This window comes from Bison bison, unplaced genomic scaffold, assembly GCF_000754665.1.
Source record: "Bison bison bison isolate TAMUID 2011002044 unplaced genomic scaffold, Bison_UMD1.0 scf7180017864519, whole genome shotgun sequence".
Lineage (NCBI taxonomy): Eukaryota > Metazoa > Chordata > Mammalia > Artiodactyla > Bovidae > Bison > Bison bison.
In genome coordinates, this window is record NW_011495072.1 from 9,719,972 (window position 1) to 9,741,100 (window position 21,129).

Here is a 21,129-nt window from a genome sequence, read left to right on the forward strand (position 1 = left end):
AACAGTAATCAAGAGACATCTGCCAAGTATTTCTCTGGAGAGTCAGATAAAGATGCCAAAAAGTAAGTCAATACAAGAAATGAAACTTTTAGGGAATGAAGAAACTATATGACAGTGTTATTTCCAGCAAGTATTAAGGGGTGGAGGGAGAACGTAGGTTAAGTCTCGAGGCAAACCTTTAAGTAAGAGAATAAAACCCGAGAGACCCACAGGAAGTAGCAATAAAACAGGCGCTTGCCACAGGCAGGTGTCTTAAAATTTTCTCACTCCGGAAGTTCCTATGACTACGAAAGAGCCCTCCAATGTCTTTTAAAGCACTGGCAGAAAAGAAAACAGACCAGCGGCAAATACAAAGGGAGGAAATTCGCGATTGCCCCGGAAACATTTTATTTTGCGTAGGCATCTGGAGATTTTTCTTTTGCGATTCGTTACTTGATCCGGAAGAAGAGATGGCAGACAGCACCTTTGATTGGATCGAAGTATAAGGGCGGGGCGCTAGCGAGCCAGTCATCTTGGCGACCGGATGTGACGATACAGGAAGCTGGCAGGCTGAGCTTTGCTAGCTGGCGGCTTTGGTGGGCGGGGTCGGTCGGGCCCTTCTGGCTCGGTCTTTAAGGCTGACCAAGCACCCATAGGGGCGGTGCCATTAAGGCCACGCCTCCAGCGCTGACTCCGGGCGGCTGTGGAGCGAAGTCCCAGGCGCTGAGTGGGTGGAGACTCGAGACCCTTCTCTGAGAGGCTAGGGACGGACCCGCCCCGTCAGTCTCTTCTATTCTTCCGGTTTTTAGTGGCTGCGCCGCCTCCCTCCGAAGCCTAAGGATACACCCTCTTAAAAGCCTACCATCTCTCTCCTTTCATCTTCGAACCCCTCTGAATTGCTCCGGGACAACTCCAGCCCAACATTCTCTCGCTCTCGCTCTCGCTCTCATTCTCGTCCCTTGGAGGACCTCGGCCCCGACACTGCCCCCTTTGCTGGATGTATTGGCCCCTCCCAACCCTATAAAATGTCCAATAACCCACAGAGGGTCTTCTTGAAACCTACAGAGGAAAAGTCAGGCAACGCCTCGCATTGGTAAGTACCGGTTTCTAATCTCCCTCGACCCGGCGGCCCCTCTCCAGTCTCTTAGCAGGATGTCGAGTCGGCCGTCGTTTCCTGAGGTTCTGCAGTTCAGACGCCTTTGATCTCTCTGGGTGAGCATTCCAGGGAAAGTGCGCGGCAGTTTGGCGCTTAGATCCCTTAAAGCACGTCCCCCTTCAGAGTCTGACGCAGTCAGCCTCTGCCCTGGCGCCGCAGGACTCCAGCGTCTGAATTTCATAGGCTGACAGAGTAGATCTCCATGGGAGAGGAAAATCAACATGGCCGGCGCGCCTGTATGACCAGAATCTTCTGGAAGATTCTCGCGCACTCGCAGAAAAACACGCAGCAATCAGAGCGGATTAGCAAGTGCAGCCCAGGTGGCGCTGGACCGTCAGGGAAGATAGCTGTAATGTAAGAGTTCGTGGGAAGGAAAGGCTTTTGGGGGGGGGGGGGGGGTAATTGATAAGAATATAGAAACTGAAAATTTGTTTTGGAATAAGGGAATTAATTTAAAAAAATTTTTTCAAATGATAGCTTTATTTGAAGATATTAAAAAATGAAAATAGAGGAATTATCATGTAAAATCCTTCGGAACAGCGTATTTGAAGCGGGTGTAATGAGAATGATGTATATATAAAGGAACTACATTTGTCAGAGGTAGATTCCTATATTTCTTAGACACTTATTTGTAAATTTAGATAATAGTGTATCACTAACTCATTTTTTAAAAACATATTATTCAAGATGAAATAAAACGAACAAAATTGTAAGCTAAGGTAGAATATTTTAAGTTAAACTGTCAATGGTTTGTGAGTATATAATAAGTGGTGAGAAAAAAGTTTGAGTCCCTGTAGAAGAAAATGTGAAGAAGAAACCATAGAAATGGAGATGTAAAAATCATGAAAGAGCGTTTATGTTTGAAGAAAACAGTATCACTAGGTTTAATCCTTGATTTGCTAGTTACTATTTGTGAGGCCAAATGACTTGGTTTCCAGTCTGTAAGTAAGAACACCCAGAGGTATTTTAAGGATTAAAAGAATGAATATACTAAAATACTTAGTGCAGTAAAAATAGAAAAGCGTTGTTTAAATGTTAGCTATTATAATTTTAAGGATACGATTTTACTTCTGTAAAAATTTTAGCCCAGGAAGTAGGTAGTTACGAATAGATACGAAACCTAATTGTGATAAACACTTAAGCATGCATAATAATCTAAAATGAAATGGTCATCAAAAGTGGTTAGCTATAACTGCATTGAAAACTGCCAAGAAAGAGCCATTGTATTTCAGATCATAGCAAGAGCCAGCTTTTGTGCATGTCTGTTTTTTGTTGGTTTATTTTTGGTGGAAGTTGAGGGAAAGAGCAGAGATAGTGCCTTGTGTGGATACGCAAAAATGGAACTAGTCTTTAATGGTTGCTGATTTCTTCTATCTTGTCTTAATACCTGCATATTTGATAACGTTTGATTTATCCTAGTTTAATACAATTTGTTTCAGGGTTTCATTCTTTTTAAATACCAGAAATTAGAGTAAGAACCTTACTTTTTGTTTATTGTGTACTTAATTATCCTGTTTCTACTTTTGGTTATATTTAAAAACATTGCAAATTGAATTATGTTTTCTACATTTATCAATTATTTGGAGTTAATTAACTCATTGGTTTATACATTATTTTTATCATCTTTGAATGTATTTTTCTTCAAGTCCTTAAGATTTTAAATCACATATTTGGGACATTTGCCAGATGCCTTTCTGAAGCTCTTTGACATTTATTTTGGTTACTGTTTGCATATTTGATTCTGTTGTTTTATAATTAATCTGCAGGACATTCAAAGATACTTTTGTAAATACGTGGATTAATGTCAGCTCTTTAGTTTTGTGGAAGCTTCATGGTCTTACATATCTGATGATATTTTTATTGTACAAAAGCATTTTTTATAAGCTTAAAACTATATGATTTTCTATGGATACTTGGATTTTTCTTGAGTTACCTCTTTCCTGCTGTAAAAGCTTTCAGTAATGTAATACAGAATGTTGATTGCTTTAAAAGTGTTTCTTTTAATTCATCAGGGTATAAAATGTAAAAGCCAAATTTAATCTTATAATACAAAGGAGAAATCTGGAAGATATCTGTGATAGTAGGCATTAAGTTTATTTAGATTTGAACTTTATATGTAAAGAGAAAACCAGGAGTCAGAATGGTACAGCTGAGGTACAAAGACCTTGATAGAGTTAGAGAAAGAAGATAGTTACAGAGACCTAGGTTCATGTTCTAGTTCATCACTTAGTATAGTTAAAACATTTGGTTAAAAGCTGTTCACTGAGTGCCTATGGTGTGACTGACTTTACTAAATGGAGAGACTGATTAAAGAATAGGCTATGGACCATGCCCATGAAAAACATTAACATCTAGGGGGAATTATAATACACTTGTTAATAATAATATGCACAGGATGATCCTGTGAGGGCATAGAGAAAGGAAATTGTGGGAAAGGTTTCTGGAGTGGCTGAGTTGGGGAATATTAAGTATTAGCTGTCCAAGTAAAAGATGAATGAAGGCTATACCCAGGCAGAGGAAATTGATTAAAAAAAAAAAAAGGTAGTATGATGTATTGCTAGTAATTGGTATTTATTGTTTGAGTCTGTACTACAAGCAGGATAAATAGATAGCTCATAAGGATTTGCTAAAAAGATTAGCCTTCTCTCCATTGGAGACCCTTCTGAGGATCTTAAGAAAGGAACTGTTATAGTCACATGTCATTTTAGGTAACTGATGACAGTGTGGATTTGAGGTGCCGAGTCAGATGAATAAAGATTCTATTTCAGTTGTCCTTTCAGAGATTCTGAAAGTCTGTGCTAGAATGTAGAGCAAGGGTTGGATTCAAAGAAATACAGAAAGGCAAATGGGCAGATCTTGTCAGTGAATTGGTATGAAGAAAAGTGGGTCAATTATGCCAGTTTTCTGGGCAGATATTATCAAATTAATTGAGATGAGGAATACACCAAGAAAGCAATCAGTGAGATACTTGAATCTGAAATTCAGGTAGAGTCAAAGCTGGAAATTTGAGAGTCAGAGTTCACAAAGAGACTTGTGAGTCATCAGCTTAGAAGAATTATAATAAAAGCCTGTGATAATATATCCCACAATAATAAGAATTAGGATGCCATATGATTGGCAGTTGGCTTCTATCCGCCTTTGACCCTTTGTTCTTAAATAGGGAGCTAAATGGGTGTCCTCAGTATGGGACTTGGTTTGGTTATAAAATATTTCATTGTCAGTTTGGTGTGCATGTAGTTTTGTACAGTTGTTATTATCTTTGTTTATGTGATTTGAGTGTGTGTGTGTGTAAGAGAGAGAAACATACTATACTGGTTAAATGAAATCTATTTCTCATTAATATCTCAGTTTATGCATGAATTTTGAGGACCATATTATATTGAGGTTATGCTAAAGTAAATACAAGAAAGTGAATGGGATTCCCTAAGAAAGCATGTCATTCTGAATAAGTTCTTTAATATTACTAAACTTCCATTTTCTCAACTATAAAATGGGAATGGCAGTACCTACCTTGTTGGACTGTTTATAAAGAGTAGAGTTAATGACAACTATTTATAACAACTTGTTATACATATGATGTCATATGAAATATATTATCATATATATTATTATATTATGTATTTGTATATGTTATGTGTGTACATAATAGAGAATAATTATAGAGATTATTATAATAATCATAGAGAGTAAGTTGGAAAAAATCTCTTAGCAGTTGAAAATTTTGTGAAATTATCTACAAAATGTTTATTAACCTACAAAAATTTTTTTAAATTATTTTTGGTTGCACTGCGTCTTTGTTGCTGAGCACGGGCTTTCTCTAGTTGCAGTGATCAGGGGCTACTCTTGGTCACGGTGCACAGGCTTCCCATTGTGCTGACTTCTCTTGTTGCTGAACACAGGCTCTAGGCACATCGTTTTCAGTAGTTACACCACAGGGGCTCGTTAGATGTGGCTCACGGGCTCTAGAATGTGGACTCAATAGTTGTGGCACGTGGGCTTTAGCTACCTGTGATGTGGGGAACCTTCCCAGACCAGGGATCAAACCTGCATCCCCTGCATTGTCAGGATGACTCCTATCCACTGTACCATCAGGAAAGTCCTAACCTGCAAAATTTTTATGATTCTGTATCAAATCTGTAAATGCTTCATTCAAAATGAAAAGTCACAAATGTCAAAAGTTATATAATAAGTTTAATATCTTTTATTAAAGTTCTCACATTTTCATAAGATTACCTGATTCATTTACTTGATCTTGGACAGAAATTATAATATTTTAATGGAAGATAATGTCTAGCATGTATTGGGAGCTTATCAGGATCCCAACCAGTTATAGCAAAACTTACAAATAAAGAAAGAGAGATTCGAAGAAATTAAGTAAGTTTACCAAAGTCAATTAATAATTGGGAGAGCTAGGATTAGAAGCCAGTAATCTTCTAATACATTTCTCTCTTCTCTTTTAAAATCTTAAAACTAACTTTCCAAAGTAATTTCTCAGTTCAAATCCTAATTGATTTAAAGTAATTAGCATGTTTATTATTCTTTAAGTGGCCTAACCAGAACGTGGGATGCAAAATCTGGCTCTAGTTTTAGTTCTAACTTTAGCTAGAAGAATATAATCTTTAGTATCTTAAATGGAATGTCTCTTCTGTATCTGAAAAAAATGTACAGTGATTGAAGAAGTATGAATTTCACCCTGGTTTATCACTTCTTTCCTTAGCATTCTGCATTTCAGTTTAATCTTTAGAACTCATTCCATTTATTACTAGGAAATCATGGATTTTTTAAAAATTACAGCTTGTAGGATTCAGTTTAGCTAATACTGTTAACAGTGTGCCAGTTGCTCTATTACGTATAGAGAACATAGATATGAATAGGTCTCTGGCAGATCATATAAATCTCTACTGATATGCTGACATAGAAGAGACTGTATTTTCCATCCCTTTTTTGAGGGGAAGTGGAAAAGAGGGAAAAACTCTGGATTAGATTTAAAAAGAGTTTGCATAGTATAAATATTTTTTATAAAATGAATACAGGGGTCACATAATAAAGTATGTGAATGACCTATTGGAAGCCTGTGTGATTTGCTTAACTGCTGTGCTAATTAAAATGTGTTTACGTGTGTGCTAAGTCGCTTCAGTGGTATCTGACTCTTTGTGACCCTATGGGCTGTAGTTGGCCAGATTTTTCTGTCCATGGGATTCACCAGGCAAAAATACTGGAGTGGGTTGCCATTTCCTCCTCTAGGGGATCTTCCTGACCCAGGGATCGAACCCACAACTCTTACGTCTCCTGCATTGGCAGGCAAGTTCTTTACCACTAGTGCCATCTGGGAACCCTTAAACGTGTTAGTTGCTCAGTCATGTCCCACTCTTTGGGACCCCTTTGGACTGTAGCCTGCCAGACTCCTCTATCCATGGAATTCTCCAGGCAAGAATACTGGAGTGGGTTGCCATTTCCTTCTCCAGTGGATCTTCCTGACACAGGGATGAAACCCAGGTCTTGTACATTGCAGGCAGATTCCATACCATCAGAGCCACCAGGGAAGTCCAAAATGTGTTTTCCGCTATGCAAATAATTAATTATAAAAGCATGGATTCTGTTCTGTTGAAACTTCTAATCTGTTAGCCAGATATTACTGACAGATGAAATACATTAACTAAACAATACAGGTGTTGAGGCATTTTAATATGTTTGAAATATTTCAAAGAATTGCATTATTTTTTATATAATTTTGTTAGGGCCTTCTGTGCTTGGTATTGGAAGAATAATTACAAAATAAATGATACAGTCTCTGACCATAAGGAGTTTCAGCCTTACTGAGGAAAACAATAGTTTACTCATTTAAAAAAATTAACTAATAAAGACAATACAGAAGGCATTATATAACTCCTGGCATTAATGGCAACAAGAGTGCTTTCAGGATACCAAGTTGGGAGAAATTAATGTGAGTTTGAGTGTCTAGAAGATATTTCGTAGAGAAAATGCATTGGTCCTCAATTTATAACTTTTAAATTGTTAGAGAAGGAAAAAAAAAAAACTTGAAGAATAGAGTAAATATTGTACATGGGACAATCCAGAATAGTAAAGACCTTTATGATAAGACCAGAGATTTTATGTTGAGATGTTATAGAAGATTGGTTGAGACTAGGTTGTAGATGATTTTAACATCAAACTGAATTGGCAGTGATGAATTATTGAAACTTTGAGCAAGAAGGCAACAGGATGAAAACAATGATTTAGTCTGCCAGAGATACATCATAATAATGGCTGCAATCAAGCAATCTAGTTTAAAAGTCAAAGCCAAAAAATATAGGGATGAGATAATGAGGACAGGACACAAGGTGATACAGGTCTGATCTAGGAAGTAGAAGTGGTGACGACGAAGAAAGAGAATATGACGAAGAGGTGTAAAAAAGGGGAAAAAATGTAGACTTGGTGATTCATTCAGTATACATTTATTGTATGTTTATCCTTTGTAGGTATCTAGGTATCTATACAAGGCACTCTGAATTAAAGTTGAATAAGGAGGGTGGTAAAGATAGAGATGACTAGGTATTTTAAGACCTAAGTGACTTGGAAAATAGTATGCTGACACATGACTGGATGGTAAGAAAGTATTAGTTTTCAGTACAGAGTAATTTTAACTTTAATGGTTTTAGAAGTGAAAATATTTGGTCAGGCATTACAAATATGGACTTGAGATAAATATTAAGGAATAGGAAGAGAGATAAATAATAGAGTCATTATTGCAGAGGAGATAATTTAAGATAATAGATGAAGCTTTGAACTGTTACCCTGATGCAGTCTTTATGGAAGAATGCCTTTAAAAAGTTTTGTTGTTTTTTTTTTAATTGAAATATGGTTGATTTACAAAGGAATGTCTTGAAAGAAAAATAGTGAAGAACTGTACTTTCAGGAGTAGTCATAGTTGGATGCTTAAAATGCAGAAAATTAATAAGAAATGGAACAGAAAGACAAAACAAATACTGCACACAATGGAAACTGTGTTAGGAAGAGGTTCAAGATAGGCAGATAATTAGCTACCAATGTTAGCTTCAGCAGAGAGCACCTAGGAAATGAAGACAAAGAATAAGCCAGATTTAACTGTGAGGACATACTTGGTAATCTTTGAAAATAAGGTGTAGTAGAATATGGGAGGAAAATAGATTGCAGAAGACATGAGCTTCAAGTCAACTTTCTAGCATATCAGCAACAGAAAGTTAACTGTGGTTCATTAACACCATGTACCCACTTCCTGTCACTGAATGTAAGCACCCACATCCTAATCATCTCTCTAATCCAAATGACTTCAGCATCTGTATGGGTAATCTCTTTTGTCACCTGGTCTTTCAGTACACAGATCTTTTTCTTCAATGTTTTCTCCATTCTATCACCATCAATCCACTTCTGTAGTTGTTATCAGATGAAATTGCTGCATTTACAAAATTTTGGTTTTAGGCATCCTGCTTTCCAAACACCACAGTTCCTGTATTTTAGCTTAGTTGTTTTAAGTACTCCCATGCTGACTTTTTTATCTGGCCCTTCAGTCTATTCCCTTTATTTTCTCCCTATGAAAGTGAAAAAGTGAAAATGTTAGTTGCTCAGTGACGTCCGACTCTTTGCAACATCATGGACTGTAGCCTGCCAGGCTCCTCTGTCTGGGGAATTCTCCAGGCAAGAATACTGGAGTGGGTATCCATTGCCTTCTCTAGGTCTTCTCAACCTAGGGATCAAACCTGGCTCTCTAGCATTGTAGGCAGATTCTTGACTGTCTGAACCACCAGGGAATCCCCTTTCTCCCTAAATGTTAGATTTTATATTCTCATTTTCATTCCATCTAGTATAGATTCTGCATTTCATTATTTGAAAAAAATTTTCAATACCCTAAAATCATTTGCTGCTCTTTGATTTTTGTTACACCCTTCTGAAGCCACTGCAACCTTGGGTGAACTTAGTGATAACACTTTCTCTTTGGCTATACCTGGTAAAACAAGGAGACTAACCAGCACAGTTGGTATAACTGTAAATTAATGATTGTTACCTACCTCTCTGGGGCAGTGTCTAATGACTCTGATATTTTCTAAAGTCAGCTTATTCTTGCTGAAAGACTGTTTTTGCATCTTTTTTATTTTTTTATTTTTCTAGCTAAGTTTTTCTCGTATTTGTGTGTGTGTGTTCTAACTTTACAGTATTGTATTGGTTTTGCCATACATCAACATGAATCCACCACAGGTGTACACGTGTTCCCCATCCTCCCTCCCCTACCATCCCTCTGGGTCATCCCAGTGCACCAGCCCCAAGCATCCTGTATCATGCATCGAACCTGGACTGGCAATTCATTTCACATATGATATTATACATGTTTCAATGGCATTCTCCTAAACCATACCACCCCTTCCCCTCTCCCACAGAGTCCAAAAGACTGTTCTATACATCTGTGTCTCTTTTGCTGTCTCGGATACAGGGTTACCGTTACCATCTTTCTAAATTCCATATATATGCTTTAGTATACTGTATTGGTGTTTTTCTTTCTGGCTTACTTCACTCTATGTAATAGGCTCCAGTTTCATCCACCTCATTAGAATTGATTCAAATGTATTCTTTTTAATGGCTGAGTAACACTCCATTGTGTATATGTACCACAGCTTTCTTATCCATTCGTCTGCTGATGGACATCAAGGTTGCTTCCATGTCCTGGGTATTATAAACAGTGCTGCGATGAACATTGGGGTACACATGTCTCTTTCAATTCTGGTTTCCTCGGTGTGTATGCCCAGCATTGGGATTGCTGGGTCATATGGCAGTTCTATTTCCAGTTTTTTAAGGAATCTCCACACTGTTCTCCATAGTGGCTGTACTAGTTTGCATTTCCACCTACAGTGTAAGAGGGTTCCCTTTTCTCCAACCCTCTCTAGCATTTATTGCTTGTAGACTTTTGGATCGCAGCCATTCTGACTGGCATGAAATGGTACCTCGTTGTGGTTTTGATTTGCATTTCTCTGATAATGAATGATGTTGAGCATCTTTTCATGTCTTTGTTAGCCATCTGTATGTCTTTGGAGAAATGTCTGTTCAGTTTTTTGGCCCATTTTTTGATTGGGTCGTTTATTTTTCTGGAATTGAGCTGCAGGAGTTGCTTGTATATTTTTGAGATTAATTCTTTGTCAGTTGCTTCATTTGCTATTATTTTCTTCCATTCTGAAGGCTGTCTTTTCACATTGCTTAGAGCTTCCTTCGTTGTGCAGAAGCTTTTAATTTTAATTATGTCCCATTTGTTTATTTTTGCTTTTACTTCCAGTATTCTGGGAGGTGGGTCATAGAGGATCCTGCTGTGATTTAAGTCGGAGAGTGTTTTGCCTATGATCTCTTCTAGGAGTTTTATAGTTTCTGGTCTTATGTTTAGATCTTTAATCCATTTTGAGTTTATTTTTGTGTATGGTGTTATAAAGTGTTCTAGTTTGATTCTTTTACAAGTGGTTGACCAGTTTTCCCAGCACCACTTGTTAAAGAGATTGTCTTTTCTCCCTTGTATATTCTTGCCTCCTTTGTCAAAGATAAGGTGTCCATAGGTGCGTGGATTTATCTCTGGGCTTTCTGTTTTGTTCCATTGATCTATATTTCTGTCTTTGTACCAGTACCATACTTTCTTGATGACTGTGGCTTTGTAGTAGAGCCTGAAGTCGGGTAGGTTGATTCCTCCATTTTAGTCTCTTGACCTGACTTGTGGTCTCAATTTCCTACCTCTTTTTCAAACTTTACATTATTAATTGTCCCTCTTTCTCCTTTATTTCCAGTCTCTCCCTTTTGGTGACTCACATGAGTATTCATGCTCAAGTTCAGAGATCCTCAGCTTCCAGATCTAATGCTTGATGATCTGAGGTGGAGCTGATGTAATAACTGATATAATAATAATAGAAATAAAATGCATGATAAATGTAATGTGATTGAATCTTCCTGAAACCATCCCCCCACCCTGGTTCATGGAAACATTGTCTTCCATGAAACCAGTCCCTGGTGCCAAAAAGAATGGGGACTGCTGCTCTAGTTCACCTAACATTAAAAAAAAAAAAAAAAACTCCTCTTTGACCCCGTTTAGTTTCCAGCTACTTGCCAGTTTTTCTCTTTCCCTTTACATCCAAAGTTCATCAAAGTGTTATCTGTCTTTGCTGTTTTCATATTCTTTCTTCATATTCACTCCTACTGACTTCTTTCCACACAAAACTGCCCTTTAATGCCATCAGTGATCCTCATGCCATTAATTCCTGTATACATTTTTAATCTGCTTTCTATTTGGTCTCTCAGAAATTTTCAGTGGAATTACCTAGTTTTCTTGAAACTCTTTCTTCCTTTGTCTTCAATTGCCTCAGAATCTCTTGGTTTCCTTTTTACCACTGAGATAGTGGGAAGCTGATGAAACATTTTAAGTAGGGAAGGGCCAGCCAGCTTTAAGAGTGCTAGGTAATTTGAAGAGAAGACGATAGACTAAAGAAAAGATTGGTTGTTAAGCTACTATAACAGACCAAGCCAGAGATAGACTGGGGTGGGAACGACTGATTTGGAAACAGTTGACTAGATCAAGAAAAAGGTAGGAAATAATATCAACAGGATTTTGAGATAGGTTGGGTATATATGGTTAGAAAGCTGGAATTACTTGTTAGAAAGCTGGAATTACTTGTTTAGATTTAGGATCTAAGATAGTTGGGATACCATTTACTGAAGGAAGAACATTGGAAAAGACTGTGTCTAGTTTTAGGTGTGTTTGAGATTGTGAATGGAAATGTCAAGAGGGAAGTTGGACATACAAGCCTGACTCAAAAGAGCTAAGATATAAATATTTGAATTGTTGATATATAAATGGTAATTTAAGTCATGTATATAAAATAAATCATCTGGGGCAAAGCTTATTGAGTAGGAAGAGTTCACTTTAAACTTTGTTGAATTCCAACATTTTAAGGCTGATTCAAGGATTGGAGTTGGCAAAGAAGACTGAGGAACCACTACAAATATAGAAGAATATGGTATCTAGGAAGCCTTGGGAAGAAAATGTTATAAGAAAGGAGTAAGCATGTTTGTTGTCATACAAATAGATCATCATCTCAATGATAATTGCCTATTTACATGTTCATGTACCCAACAGTTTAAGTTCTTTTAGGGATTGTGGGTTGAACTACATTGGAAACTAGCAAACATTTTCTGTAAAGGGCTAGATAGTAAATATTTAGGCTATATAAGCCATATGATCTCTTCTGCAACTACTGAACTCTTGTTGCAGCATGAGAGTAGCCATGTACAGTACATAAAAAGTAGGGGTGACTCTGTACTAATAAAACTATTTATGGATCAGTTCAGTTCAGTCGCTCAGTCGTGTCTGACTCTTTGCAACCCCATGAACCGCAGCACACCAGGCCTCCCTGTCCATCAGTGAGTTTGAAATTCATAATTTTTACATATCACAAAATACTTGTGATTTTTTAAAAAAGATTTTTAAAAAGCATTCTTAGCTTGTGTACTGCATAGAATGTTTTACTTTGATTTGTATTAATACCTGAGGCTTAAAAAACACCTTTAGGCAGTAAAACATACCTTTACACTACTGAGAATTCTAATTATTATTTCATTGTTTTTCATTCTTAATTTTTTTTCATCTGATCTTAGTCATATAAAGCCGTGTTAACTGTATAGGACATGGACTCTGTACCCATATTGCTAGAATTTAGCATGAGAGACAGTACATAAACTGGTGAAAAAAAATTAAGATATGGTAAAAACCTGTGATATATGTACCCTGAAGAAAATTAATTAATTAATGTTATTAATTATGAAGGAGGAACAAGGGTAGTTAAAAGTGGCCAGAGGATGTATCTTCTGGGAAATATCATTTATGTTGAGACTTAAGTTACATGGGTGGATGAAGAATAACTAATTAATAACTAATTAGCATGTGTGAGGACCCTGATTCCCATACTAAAGGTTTAGTATTTTCCAAGAGCTGAAGGTTGGTTTTAGGTATATAGCTTTAGGTGTCTGCATTTAACTAATCTACAGATAATTAATTATACGATCTGATACTGGTATGTATTGATTTTTTCTTTAAAATCAGACAACCTGTGCTAAGTAATAGCTAATAACTATCAGGATCAAAATAGGCTGTTAAAAAGGAATACTGACTTCCAGTGTATTTGATAGTTTATAGTGAATGATGTCATTCATATTCCATATTCATTGAAAGCCATTCAGCTGAAATGATGTTGCTATTAAAATATGGATTGACAGACAGTTGAAACTAATATGAGTAATTGCCATACCAAGAGCTATTTAGTACTAAATGTCAAACGTACTGACATCAAAGAAGAATTTGCTTCCTACATGAGTAACTCAGTTTAGTCTCCAGACATGTGGCACATGAAGGTGGTGTCTTAAGAGATGTGTTGAGCAAAAGAATAGCTGACAGTAGAACTTGTCATTATCAGTGGGAAGAACACAGAACAGATTAGCTAGGGAAAGAAAAGAGCGAGGGAAATAGAATGACATAAATGGAGGTAAAATGAGAATCATGGTCAGTAATAGTAAAGAAGAAGGACTAGAGGAAAGAATTTAAGGAAGAAGGGAGAATATGTGGTTTAAGAGGAGCATATTCTAGTAGGTGAAATTTTATACAAGATAAAAGCTTAGGAAAGTCTAATTTTAGTTTTAAGAATAAATGCTAGTATCTCATATGCATTGCCTAATCATATGAGAAGATCTAAATCAAAGCTTGCTATATCTTTGATTATCTCTTCTACTTCAAAATCTTTCTTTTGCAGTATTTCACTTTGAAAACTCAAAGTGTCAAATTACATACTTATATTTTATAAACTTTTACTTTTAAAAAATAATATTTACAAATACTTGTTTTTAAATAAAATGTATATACCATGTAGTATGTTGTATTTATTTACTCAATCTTTTTTTAAGTGTTTCAGGCTGCATGTACCAAGTAGTTCAGACGATTGGCTCGGATGGAAAAAACCTTCTGCAATTACTTCCAATTCCTAATTCCTCTGGAAATCTTATGCCACTAGTTCAATCTTCAGTCATGTCTGATGCTTTGAAAGGGAATACAGGAAGTCCAGTTCAAGTTACTTTTCAGACTCAGATTTCCAGCTCTTCCACAAGTGCATCAGTTCAATTGCCCATTTTTCAGCCAGCCAGTTCTTCAAACTATTTTCTTACAAGAACAGTAGATACAGCAGAAAAAGTTAGAGTTACTTCTGTGGGGACTGAAAATTTTACCTCATCAGTTTCTAAAGTTCAGAGTCATGGTGTGAAAGTTGATGGACTCACCATGCAAACATTTGCTGTTTCTCCCTCTTCAACACAAAATGATTCATCTTACATTTTAGTAAATACCCAGAATCTCCCAATGACTGTGAAGTCTCCGGTTTTGCCTTCTGGGCATCATTTACAGATTCCAGCCCATGCTGAAGTGAAATCTGTACCAGCGTCATCATTGCCTCCTTCAGTTCAGCAAAAGATACTTGCAACTGCCACCACAAGTACCTCAGGAACAGTTGAGCCCTCCCAAATACCTACTGTTATTTATGTATCTCCTGTAAATACAGTGAAAAATGTAGTTACCAAGAACTTTCAAAACATTTACCCAAAACCTGTTACAGAAATAGCAAAGCCAATGATATTAAACACCACACAGATTCCAATGAATGTTGCTAAAGAGACACAGTTAAAAGGTGGTCAGCATTCTCAAGCTGCTCCAGTGAAATGGATTTTTCAAGAAAATCTACAGCCTTGCACTCCATCTCTTGTTCCTGTTAAATCTTCAAATAATGTGGCTTCAAAGATTTTAAAAACTTTTGTAGATAGAAAAAATTTGGGAGATAATACTGTAAATATGCCACCATTGAGTACCATCAGTCCTACTGGGACACAATCCAAAAGTATGCCTATTAAAGATAATGCTTTGGTTATGTTTAATGGGAAAGTCTATCTCTTGGCTAAAAAGGGGACAGATGTTTTGCCATCACTAATTGACAAACAGAATTCAGTTTCTTCTGATATTCCACCAAGAAAAGATGCATCACAGATAGTGAGTTCAAGTCCAGTCACAGAAATATCCAGAGAGGTTGTAAATATTGTTTTGGCTAAAAGTAAATCTTCCCAGATGGAGACAAAATCAGTTTCAAATACTCAGCTTGCTTCCATGGCCAATTTAAGGGCAGAGAAGAATAAGAAAGTGGAGAAACCATCTCTTTCTGCCCCAAACCCACATAGTATGAACCAATCTATTAACTACTTAAAGCAGAGTAAGACTTTATTCTCAAAGCCAGTCTTACCAGATGGATTTAGTACAGGACAAAATGCCCCCAGGAAAGGAAATATCATCCAGAGCATAGAGAAAATAAGTTCCTCTGTTGATGCAACAACTGTTACTTCACAACAGTGTGTTTTCAGAGACCAAGAACCAAAGGTAATTTTCCCATGTCAGGGTGTTCTTTTTATCTTATGTATATAGAAAATTTTTCTTTCTTGATTCTTAGTTATCTATGATACCTCTTTTTCCCTCCTCTCCCATCCTCCTTTTCATCATATACATATCATACACAGGTGAATGCTTAAGCCAAAGCTTTCATTTGAGGGAAATGTTTGAGAAGTGTAATAGAAACCAAACAGTATTTTTCTCTTGAATCATTTGGCATGCCAAATCTTCAGAGCAAAATTAAACAAATCACAGAGCAACAAGATTCAGAAGAGTTGGAGAAGGATAATGTGAAGTCAAAGCTTCGTAAAATTATGTGTGTAAATATATATATGCATGCTTATATTTGTACACATAAGTACGTATACATACATGTATTTAAGAGCTTACTTTTAGTATAAGAAGAGATTAATGTTAGGCATAGAGGAGAGCTGGGATTTGTTTGTTTTGTGGTAGGGAGCTATCTGGCAGTTTTTTAGGTAGATGGTGGAAAGGGTGGGACTTGACTAATTAACACCTTTCATTCATATGTGGAAAAAAGTTATCAACATCCTGATTTTTTTTTTTTTAATATACAAGTTTCCTTTTCCTTTTTCTAGCCCTTCTTTCTGACTCCTCATTCAGTTACCCAACATATCCACATAATTATTTCTGTTCTACTTAAGATATGTGTATGTGTGACCTCTAAATATTTGTACTTAGAGGTCTACTTAATAATCTCAGTATTTTCCCCTTTTGTACAGAATTCATTGAACTCCAGGGATATAAGGAGGTAAATTCTCATTAAGTACGATTGATTAAAGGTATAAGAGTTTTTCAAAAAATGACAATTTCCAACAATGTCATATAGATTATCTTCAACTTGTTATTAGTCTGTATTCTCATTTCATTTGTTTGAGAATTGACTGCCTGTTACCTTCCTAGTACAAGAAAGTAAAATTGTAGGGGAGCATTTTGGTTTTGCCCAGTAAAGTTCAGCTTTCCAAGTGTGGGTGGTAACGTAAGACTAATGCAATCCAACCATTTAGGACTTTAAAGCATGGCATTTTAAGTAAGATGAGGTAATTACTTAGTTGCTAGTGTGATAAAATAGCTTAAGTAATTGGCAGTATTGTTTGTGTGTTTTCTTTTCCTATTTCCAGATCCAGAATGAGATGGCATCAACATTAGAAAAAGTTACTCAAGAAAGAAATGACAAGAACAGTTCTCAACGAAGAAGCAATAAGGTGTCATATCTGAAGAGTGATGCTGAACTTAAAAAGATATTTGGTATCACTAAAGATTTGAGAGTGTGCCTTACTCGGATTGCTCAGCAGTTGGGCTCTGGAGAAGGTTTTGATTCCATTAGCCCTTTGGTGAAGAGTGAAACTTACAAAGAGGCAGAGTTTATAGTGAAGGAGGAAGGGAGAAAACAGGTAATAGATTTTCCTTTTTTATTATTATTATTTTTTACTTTACAATATTGTCTTGGTTTTGCCATACATCAACATGCATCTGCCATGGGTGGGGGTTCAGGATGGGGAATTCGTGCACACGTGAACACAGGTAATAGATTTTAAAGTATCCTTTGTAGGTATTCCAAAGATACATGAATGTATTAATTTTCTTGATTTTTATTTTTTAGTCTTATGCATTAATATGAATGATAGTTCTTACCAATATTGCATCTATATGTATTATACCAAAACATATAAGAAAATAAGATGTGCACAAGTAAAAAGATATCTCCAGTTAATTAAAATGTTGTTTAGGGAATTCCCTGGAAGTCCGGTTGTTAGGACTCCACATTCTCACTGTCGAGGACCCAATCCCTTACTCAGGGAACTAAGATCCCTCGAGCTGCACAGTGTGGCCAAAAAAATTTAAAAAGGAAAATAAATGACAGAAATGTAAGGAAAATATAAGCATGTAGATATTCACTACAGTATTGCTTTTAATATAAGCCTTAAGAGAAATCTACACAATAATGATGAACCAAAAGATCCCTGTAACGTTGCCTACTGTCATTCTACTTATAAATGTTTCCTTATTGTTGAATATCCTGAACTTCAGATCAGAAACCAGTCAACCTTTCCCAGTGATAATCTTTCATATGTGCCTACTGTGCAGATGAAAAAAAATTTTAGATAAATTCTATTTCTTAGGCTCTTCACAAATGATTGTTAAGCTTTTGTTGTAGATCAATATAGCTTCTATTAGTTGACTTAAGCAGGAAAATAGGCAATTTATTCTCAGTGACTGTCACTGGGACATTGCCATTCACTTTGATACCATACAGTGGCAAACATTACTTTCTTCCTGTAGTTGTTCTCAGTAGTTTTGTTGAGTTAAATTTAATGGCTAAATATTTGTAACTGGACATATTTTTAAATTCAAGAGTACAATAAACAGCAATAATATTTTATTTTTCTTTTGAAGTCTTACTCAAAACTGCAACAGGGTATTGATAAGAAAAGAAAAGCAAAAACCACTAAGAAGATGGATCACCCAAAGAAGAGAAGAACCAGTAGTGTTAATAACACAACTATAAATGGAGGAACTAATGTCACCAGTTCCCAGCTCATTAGCAGTATTTTACCAACTTCAGATGTGTCAAACCATAACATCCTCACAAGCTGCAACAAAACCAGAGAAAAAAATAGAACTGAGGTAGAGCACTGTACTCATGGAAACCAAGAAAAAGACATATTGAACTCAAGTACAGCTTTTGAACAAAGCCATTCCTTTAATAAAAATTATACTGAAGATATTTTCCCAATGACACCACCAGAGTTAGAAGAAACCATTAGAGATGAAAAGATAAGAAGACTTAAGCAAGTGCTGAGAGAGAAAGAAGCAGCTCTTGAAGAAATGCGTAAGAAGATGCATCAAAAATAATAAAATGGCTGTTCTTAAAGGCATCAGTGAAATAGCTATGTTTTTTCATATACTTTTGCATTGTTATAGGGCATTCTGAAAGTGTTTTTGAATGTAAAAGTTGTCTTTTCATCAGCTGATTGTAAAATTTTATGTAAGAAATACAGAAAAGATTAACTCATGTTTGACTTTTATGAATAACTCATGGGATATCTGAATCTTTGTCTATAGGTACCTTTTTTTGGAAGGAAAAATTTTCTATTTTTCTATTACTTCAACTAGAATTCCCTAAGTTTGAATATTTGTTATTTGTATGTTTAGCTAAATTGCCCAGATGTTATTCCAACAATAGTTAATTATTGTGTACTTTTAAAATTATATAATCCAAGATAGGAAATCAACTTAAAACTTAGCTTTGCCAATGGGCTTGTATCTTTATATGTCTTTTTACCCATAAAATGACAATACCTTCTACTCACCATTGTTGTAAGTTTTTCTTAAATTTCATGAAAGAAAATGTATTATAGCAGCAGTATTAAAAACTTCAAACATTTTTCAAGAGTGAGGGATGTTTTGTAACTTTTACAAAGTAGTTTCATATGATACAAAATGGGTTTTAGAATTCAGGCTAGATAATGTATTGTTTGCTTAAAGTGGTATGTTATCTCTAGGCAAATGCTTCTGTTTTTTGAAATATGTAAATATATGACTAAGATTGTGTGAAAAGTAAATCTGAACATGGCCACATTTAATACTTTTTAAAATTGTAAAGTGTAGCTTTTCTTAATAGAGCCAGACATTTTAATCTCTGGTTATCTTTGATTTGGAGAGTTGTAGAGATAGGGATTAAGGGAAAGGAGGAAAAGGTTATTTTTAAGAAATAATAAATTTCTGGAAGTAAGGTCAAATAAAACCTGGACATTGGCAACAAAATAGAAAACACAAAGTCAGAAAATACTGAGAGGGAATAAAACAAATGCAAACTGAGTGTCAACTAGATTCTCTTGCCCGCCCCGCCCCCCCCCCCCCCCGCTTTTTTTCTGTAACGTTATTAAGGTAATTTGCATATTGTAATTTCACCCTTTTGAAATGTACAGTTATTCACACAGTTGTGTAACCTTCAACATGATCTAATTTTAGATCATTTTCATTACCACCTAGAAAACGTCATACTCATTAGCAGTCACTCCCCAGACCCTTCTTTCCGCATCCCTTGGCAACACAACAATACACTTTCTGTCTCTATAAATTTGCCTAGTTTAGACAGTCATATGCATGGAATGAACCATTCAGTATATTTTCCTTTGTGACTGATTTCTTTGAGTTAGTTCAATATTTTCAAGGTTCATCTGTGCTGTCACATGCATTCATACTTAATTTTTTAAATTGCTAATATTCCATTGTATGGATATACCATACTTTGTTTATCCATTTGTTTATGGACATTTGGGTTGTGTACACTTTGGCTACTAGGATGTTATATTGCTATGTTTTTCTGAATGTTTGGGTATATGTTTTTGTGTAGACATAATGTTTTCAAGTCTCTTGGGTATATACCTTAGGAGTGTAATTGCTGGGCCATACCCTAACTTTGAGGAACTGCCAGATTATTCCAGGCAGATTTTTCTCCCCCTTCTCCACCATATTAGATTTTGTTAAGGACACCAGCAACTACCATGTTGCTAGATCCAGTGGTCAGTTGTCAGTCTTCTTAATTTATCTATCTGTGGGGAGATTAGTTCATGAATTAATTACCTCCTTTGAAAAAAAATTTAAGCTTTAAAAAAAGAAGCAGTACATGTCCGTTTTGGGAAAATTGCAAATACAACAATCCAAAATATTAAAATTTCACTTTCCTATCAAGCTAAAATATTAAATGTTGGAGCTTGGGTATACATAATTAAAGGCTATCAGTAAATAGGTACCATTTGAAGCCATTGGTCTGAGTAACTTCACTTAGGGAAACAGTATAAACAGAGAAGAAGGTGAAATTGTGGGCTCATGTCTTAATACAATTAAAGATTGGGAAAAGGGCAGTCTCAAATGAATTTTGGGAATCAGAAGCTTCTTGAATTAATTGTATTTATAAATCCTTGGATAGTGCCTGACAGCAATGTATCAGTATTTGTTAAATAAAATCATCTAAAATCATCCTAATAGACATATTGCATCCATTTTCATTTCATTTCATTTTCTTACTTTACCTCCTCCTTTTGATGCTTTTTGCTTTTATTATTAAGGCTTTGCTTCTCGTGGAATTATCAAGCACCCATTTTTTTCTGATAATAAATTCCATAATATGGAATGTAGCTTGAATCCTTTAGAGCAAAATTCTCAAAATTTATCTATACTGATGGTCTCAAACTCTTTATTTCTCATTTGAAATTCACTCAAATTAGGGTTTTAGCTTTATCACTCCATTAAAGCTATTTTTCTCAAGGTCTTCAAATATCAACATATTGCTAAATCTAATGGTCAATGCTTAGTCTTTATATTACTTGACCTGTTAGAGCATTTGACAATTTATAAGTCATTGAAATTTGACACTACTTTCTTGGGCCCCAAAATCACTGCAGATGGTGACTGCAGCCATGAAATTAAAAGACTCTTCTTGCTCCTTGGAAGAAAAGCTATGAGCAACCTAGACAGCATATTAAAAAGCAGA

The 21,129-nt window shown here is 35.8% G+C and overlaps 1 protein-coding gene across 3 annotated transcripts; it reads left to right on the plus strand.

Annotated features, from left to right (window-relative positions):
* The first annotated feature begins 427 nt into the window (after nucleotides 1-427).
* Nucleotides 428-20,625, plus strand: LRIF1 (ligand dependent nuclear receptor interacting factor 1). Of its 3 annotated transcripts, none has more exons than XM_010830858.1 (4): nucleotides 428-1,072; nucleotides 14,098-15,599; nucleotides 16,751-17,023; nucleotides 18,027-19,018. In XM_010830858.1, exons 2-4 carry the CDS (start codon nucleotides 14,103-14,105, stop codon nucleotides 18,483-18,485), a joined length of 2,229 nt encoding a protein of 742 aa, XP_010829160.1. In that variant the 5' UTR covers nucleotides 428-1,072; nucleotides 14,098-14,102; the 3' UTR covers nucleotides 18,486-19,018. The 3 variants fall into 3 exon arrangements, with proteins under 3 accessions (XP_010829160.1, XP_010829159.1, XP_010829161.1); XM_010830857.1 differs by having other exon boundaries at nucleotides 429-1,072; nucleotides 14,090-15,599; XM_010830859.1 differs by lacking the exon at nucleotides 14,098-15,599 and having other exon boundaries at nucleotides 434-1,072; nucleotides 18,027-20,625.
* Nucleotides 20,626-21,129: the final 504 nt, after the last annotated feature.

Bases quoted from the DNA above. Each gene is read 5' to 3' on its own strand.
- LRIF1 (XM_010830857.1), top strand. From the start codon at position 1,005: ATGTCCAATAACCCACAGAGGGTCTTCTTGAAACCTACAGAGGAAAAG. The intron at 1,073-14,089 runs GTAAGTACCGGT...TCTTTTTTTAAG, and splicing joins TCAGGCAACGCCTCGCATTG to TGTTTCAGGCTGCATGTACC. The intron at 17,024-18,026 runs GTAATAGATTTT...TTTCTTTTGAAG, and splicing joins AGGAGGAAGGGAGAAAACAG to TCTTACTCAAAACTGCAACA.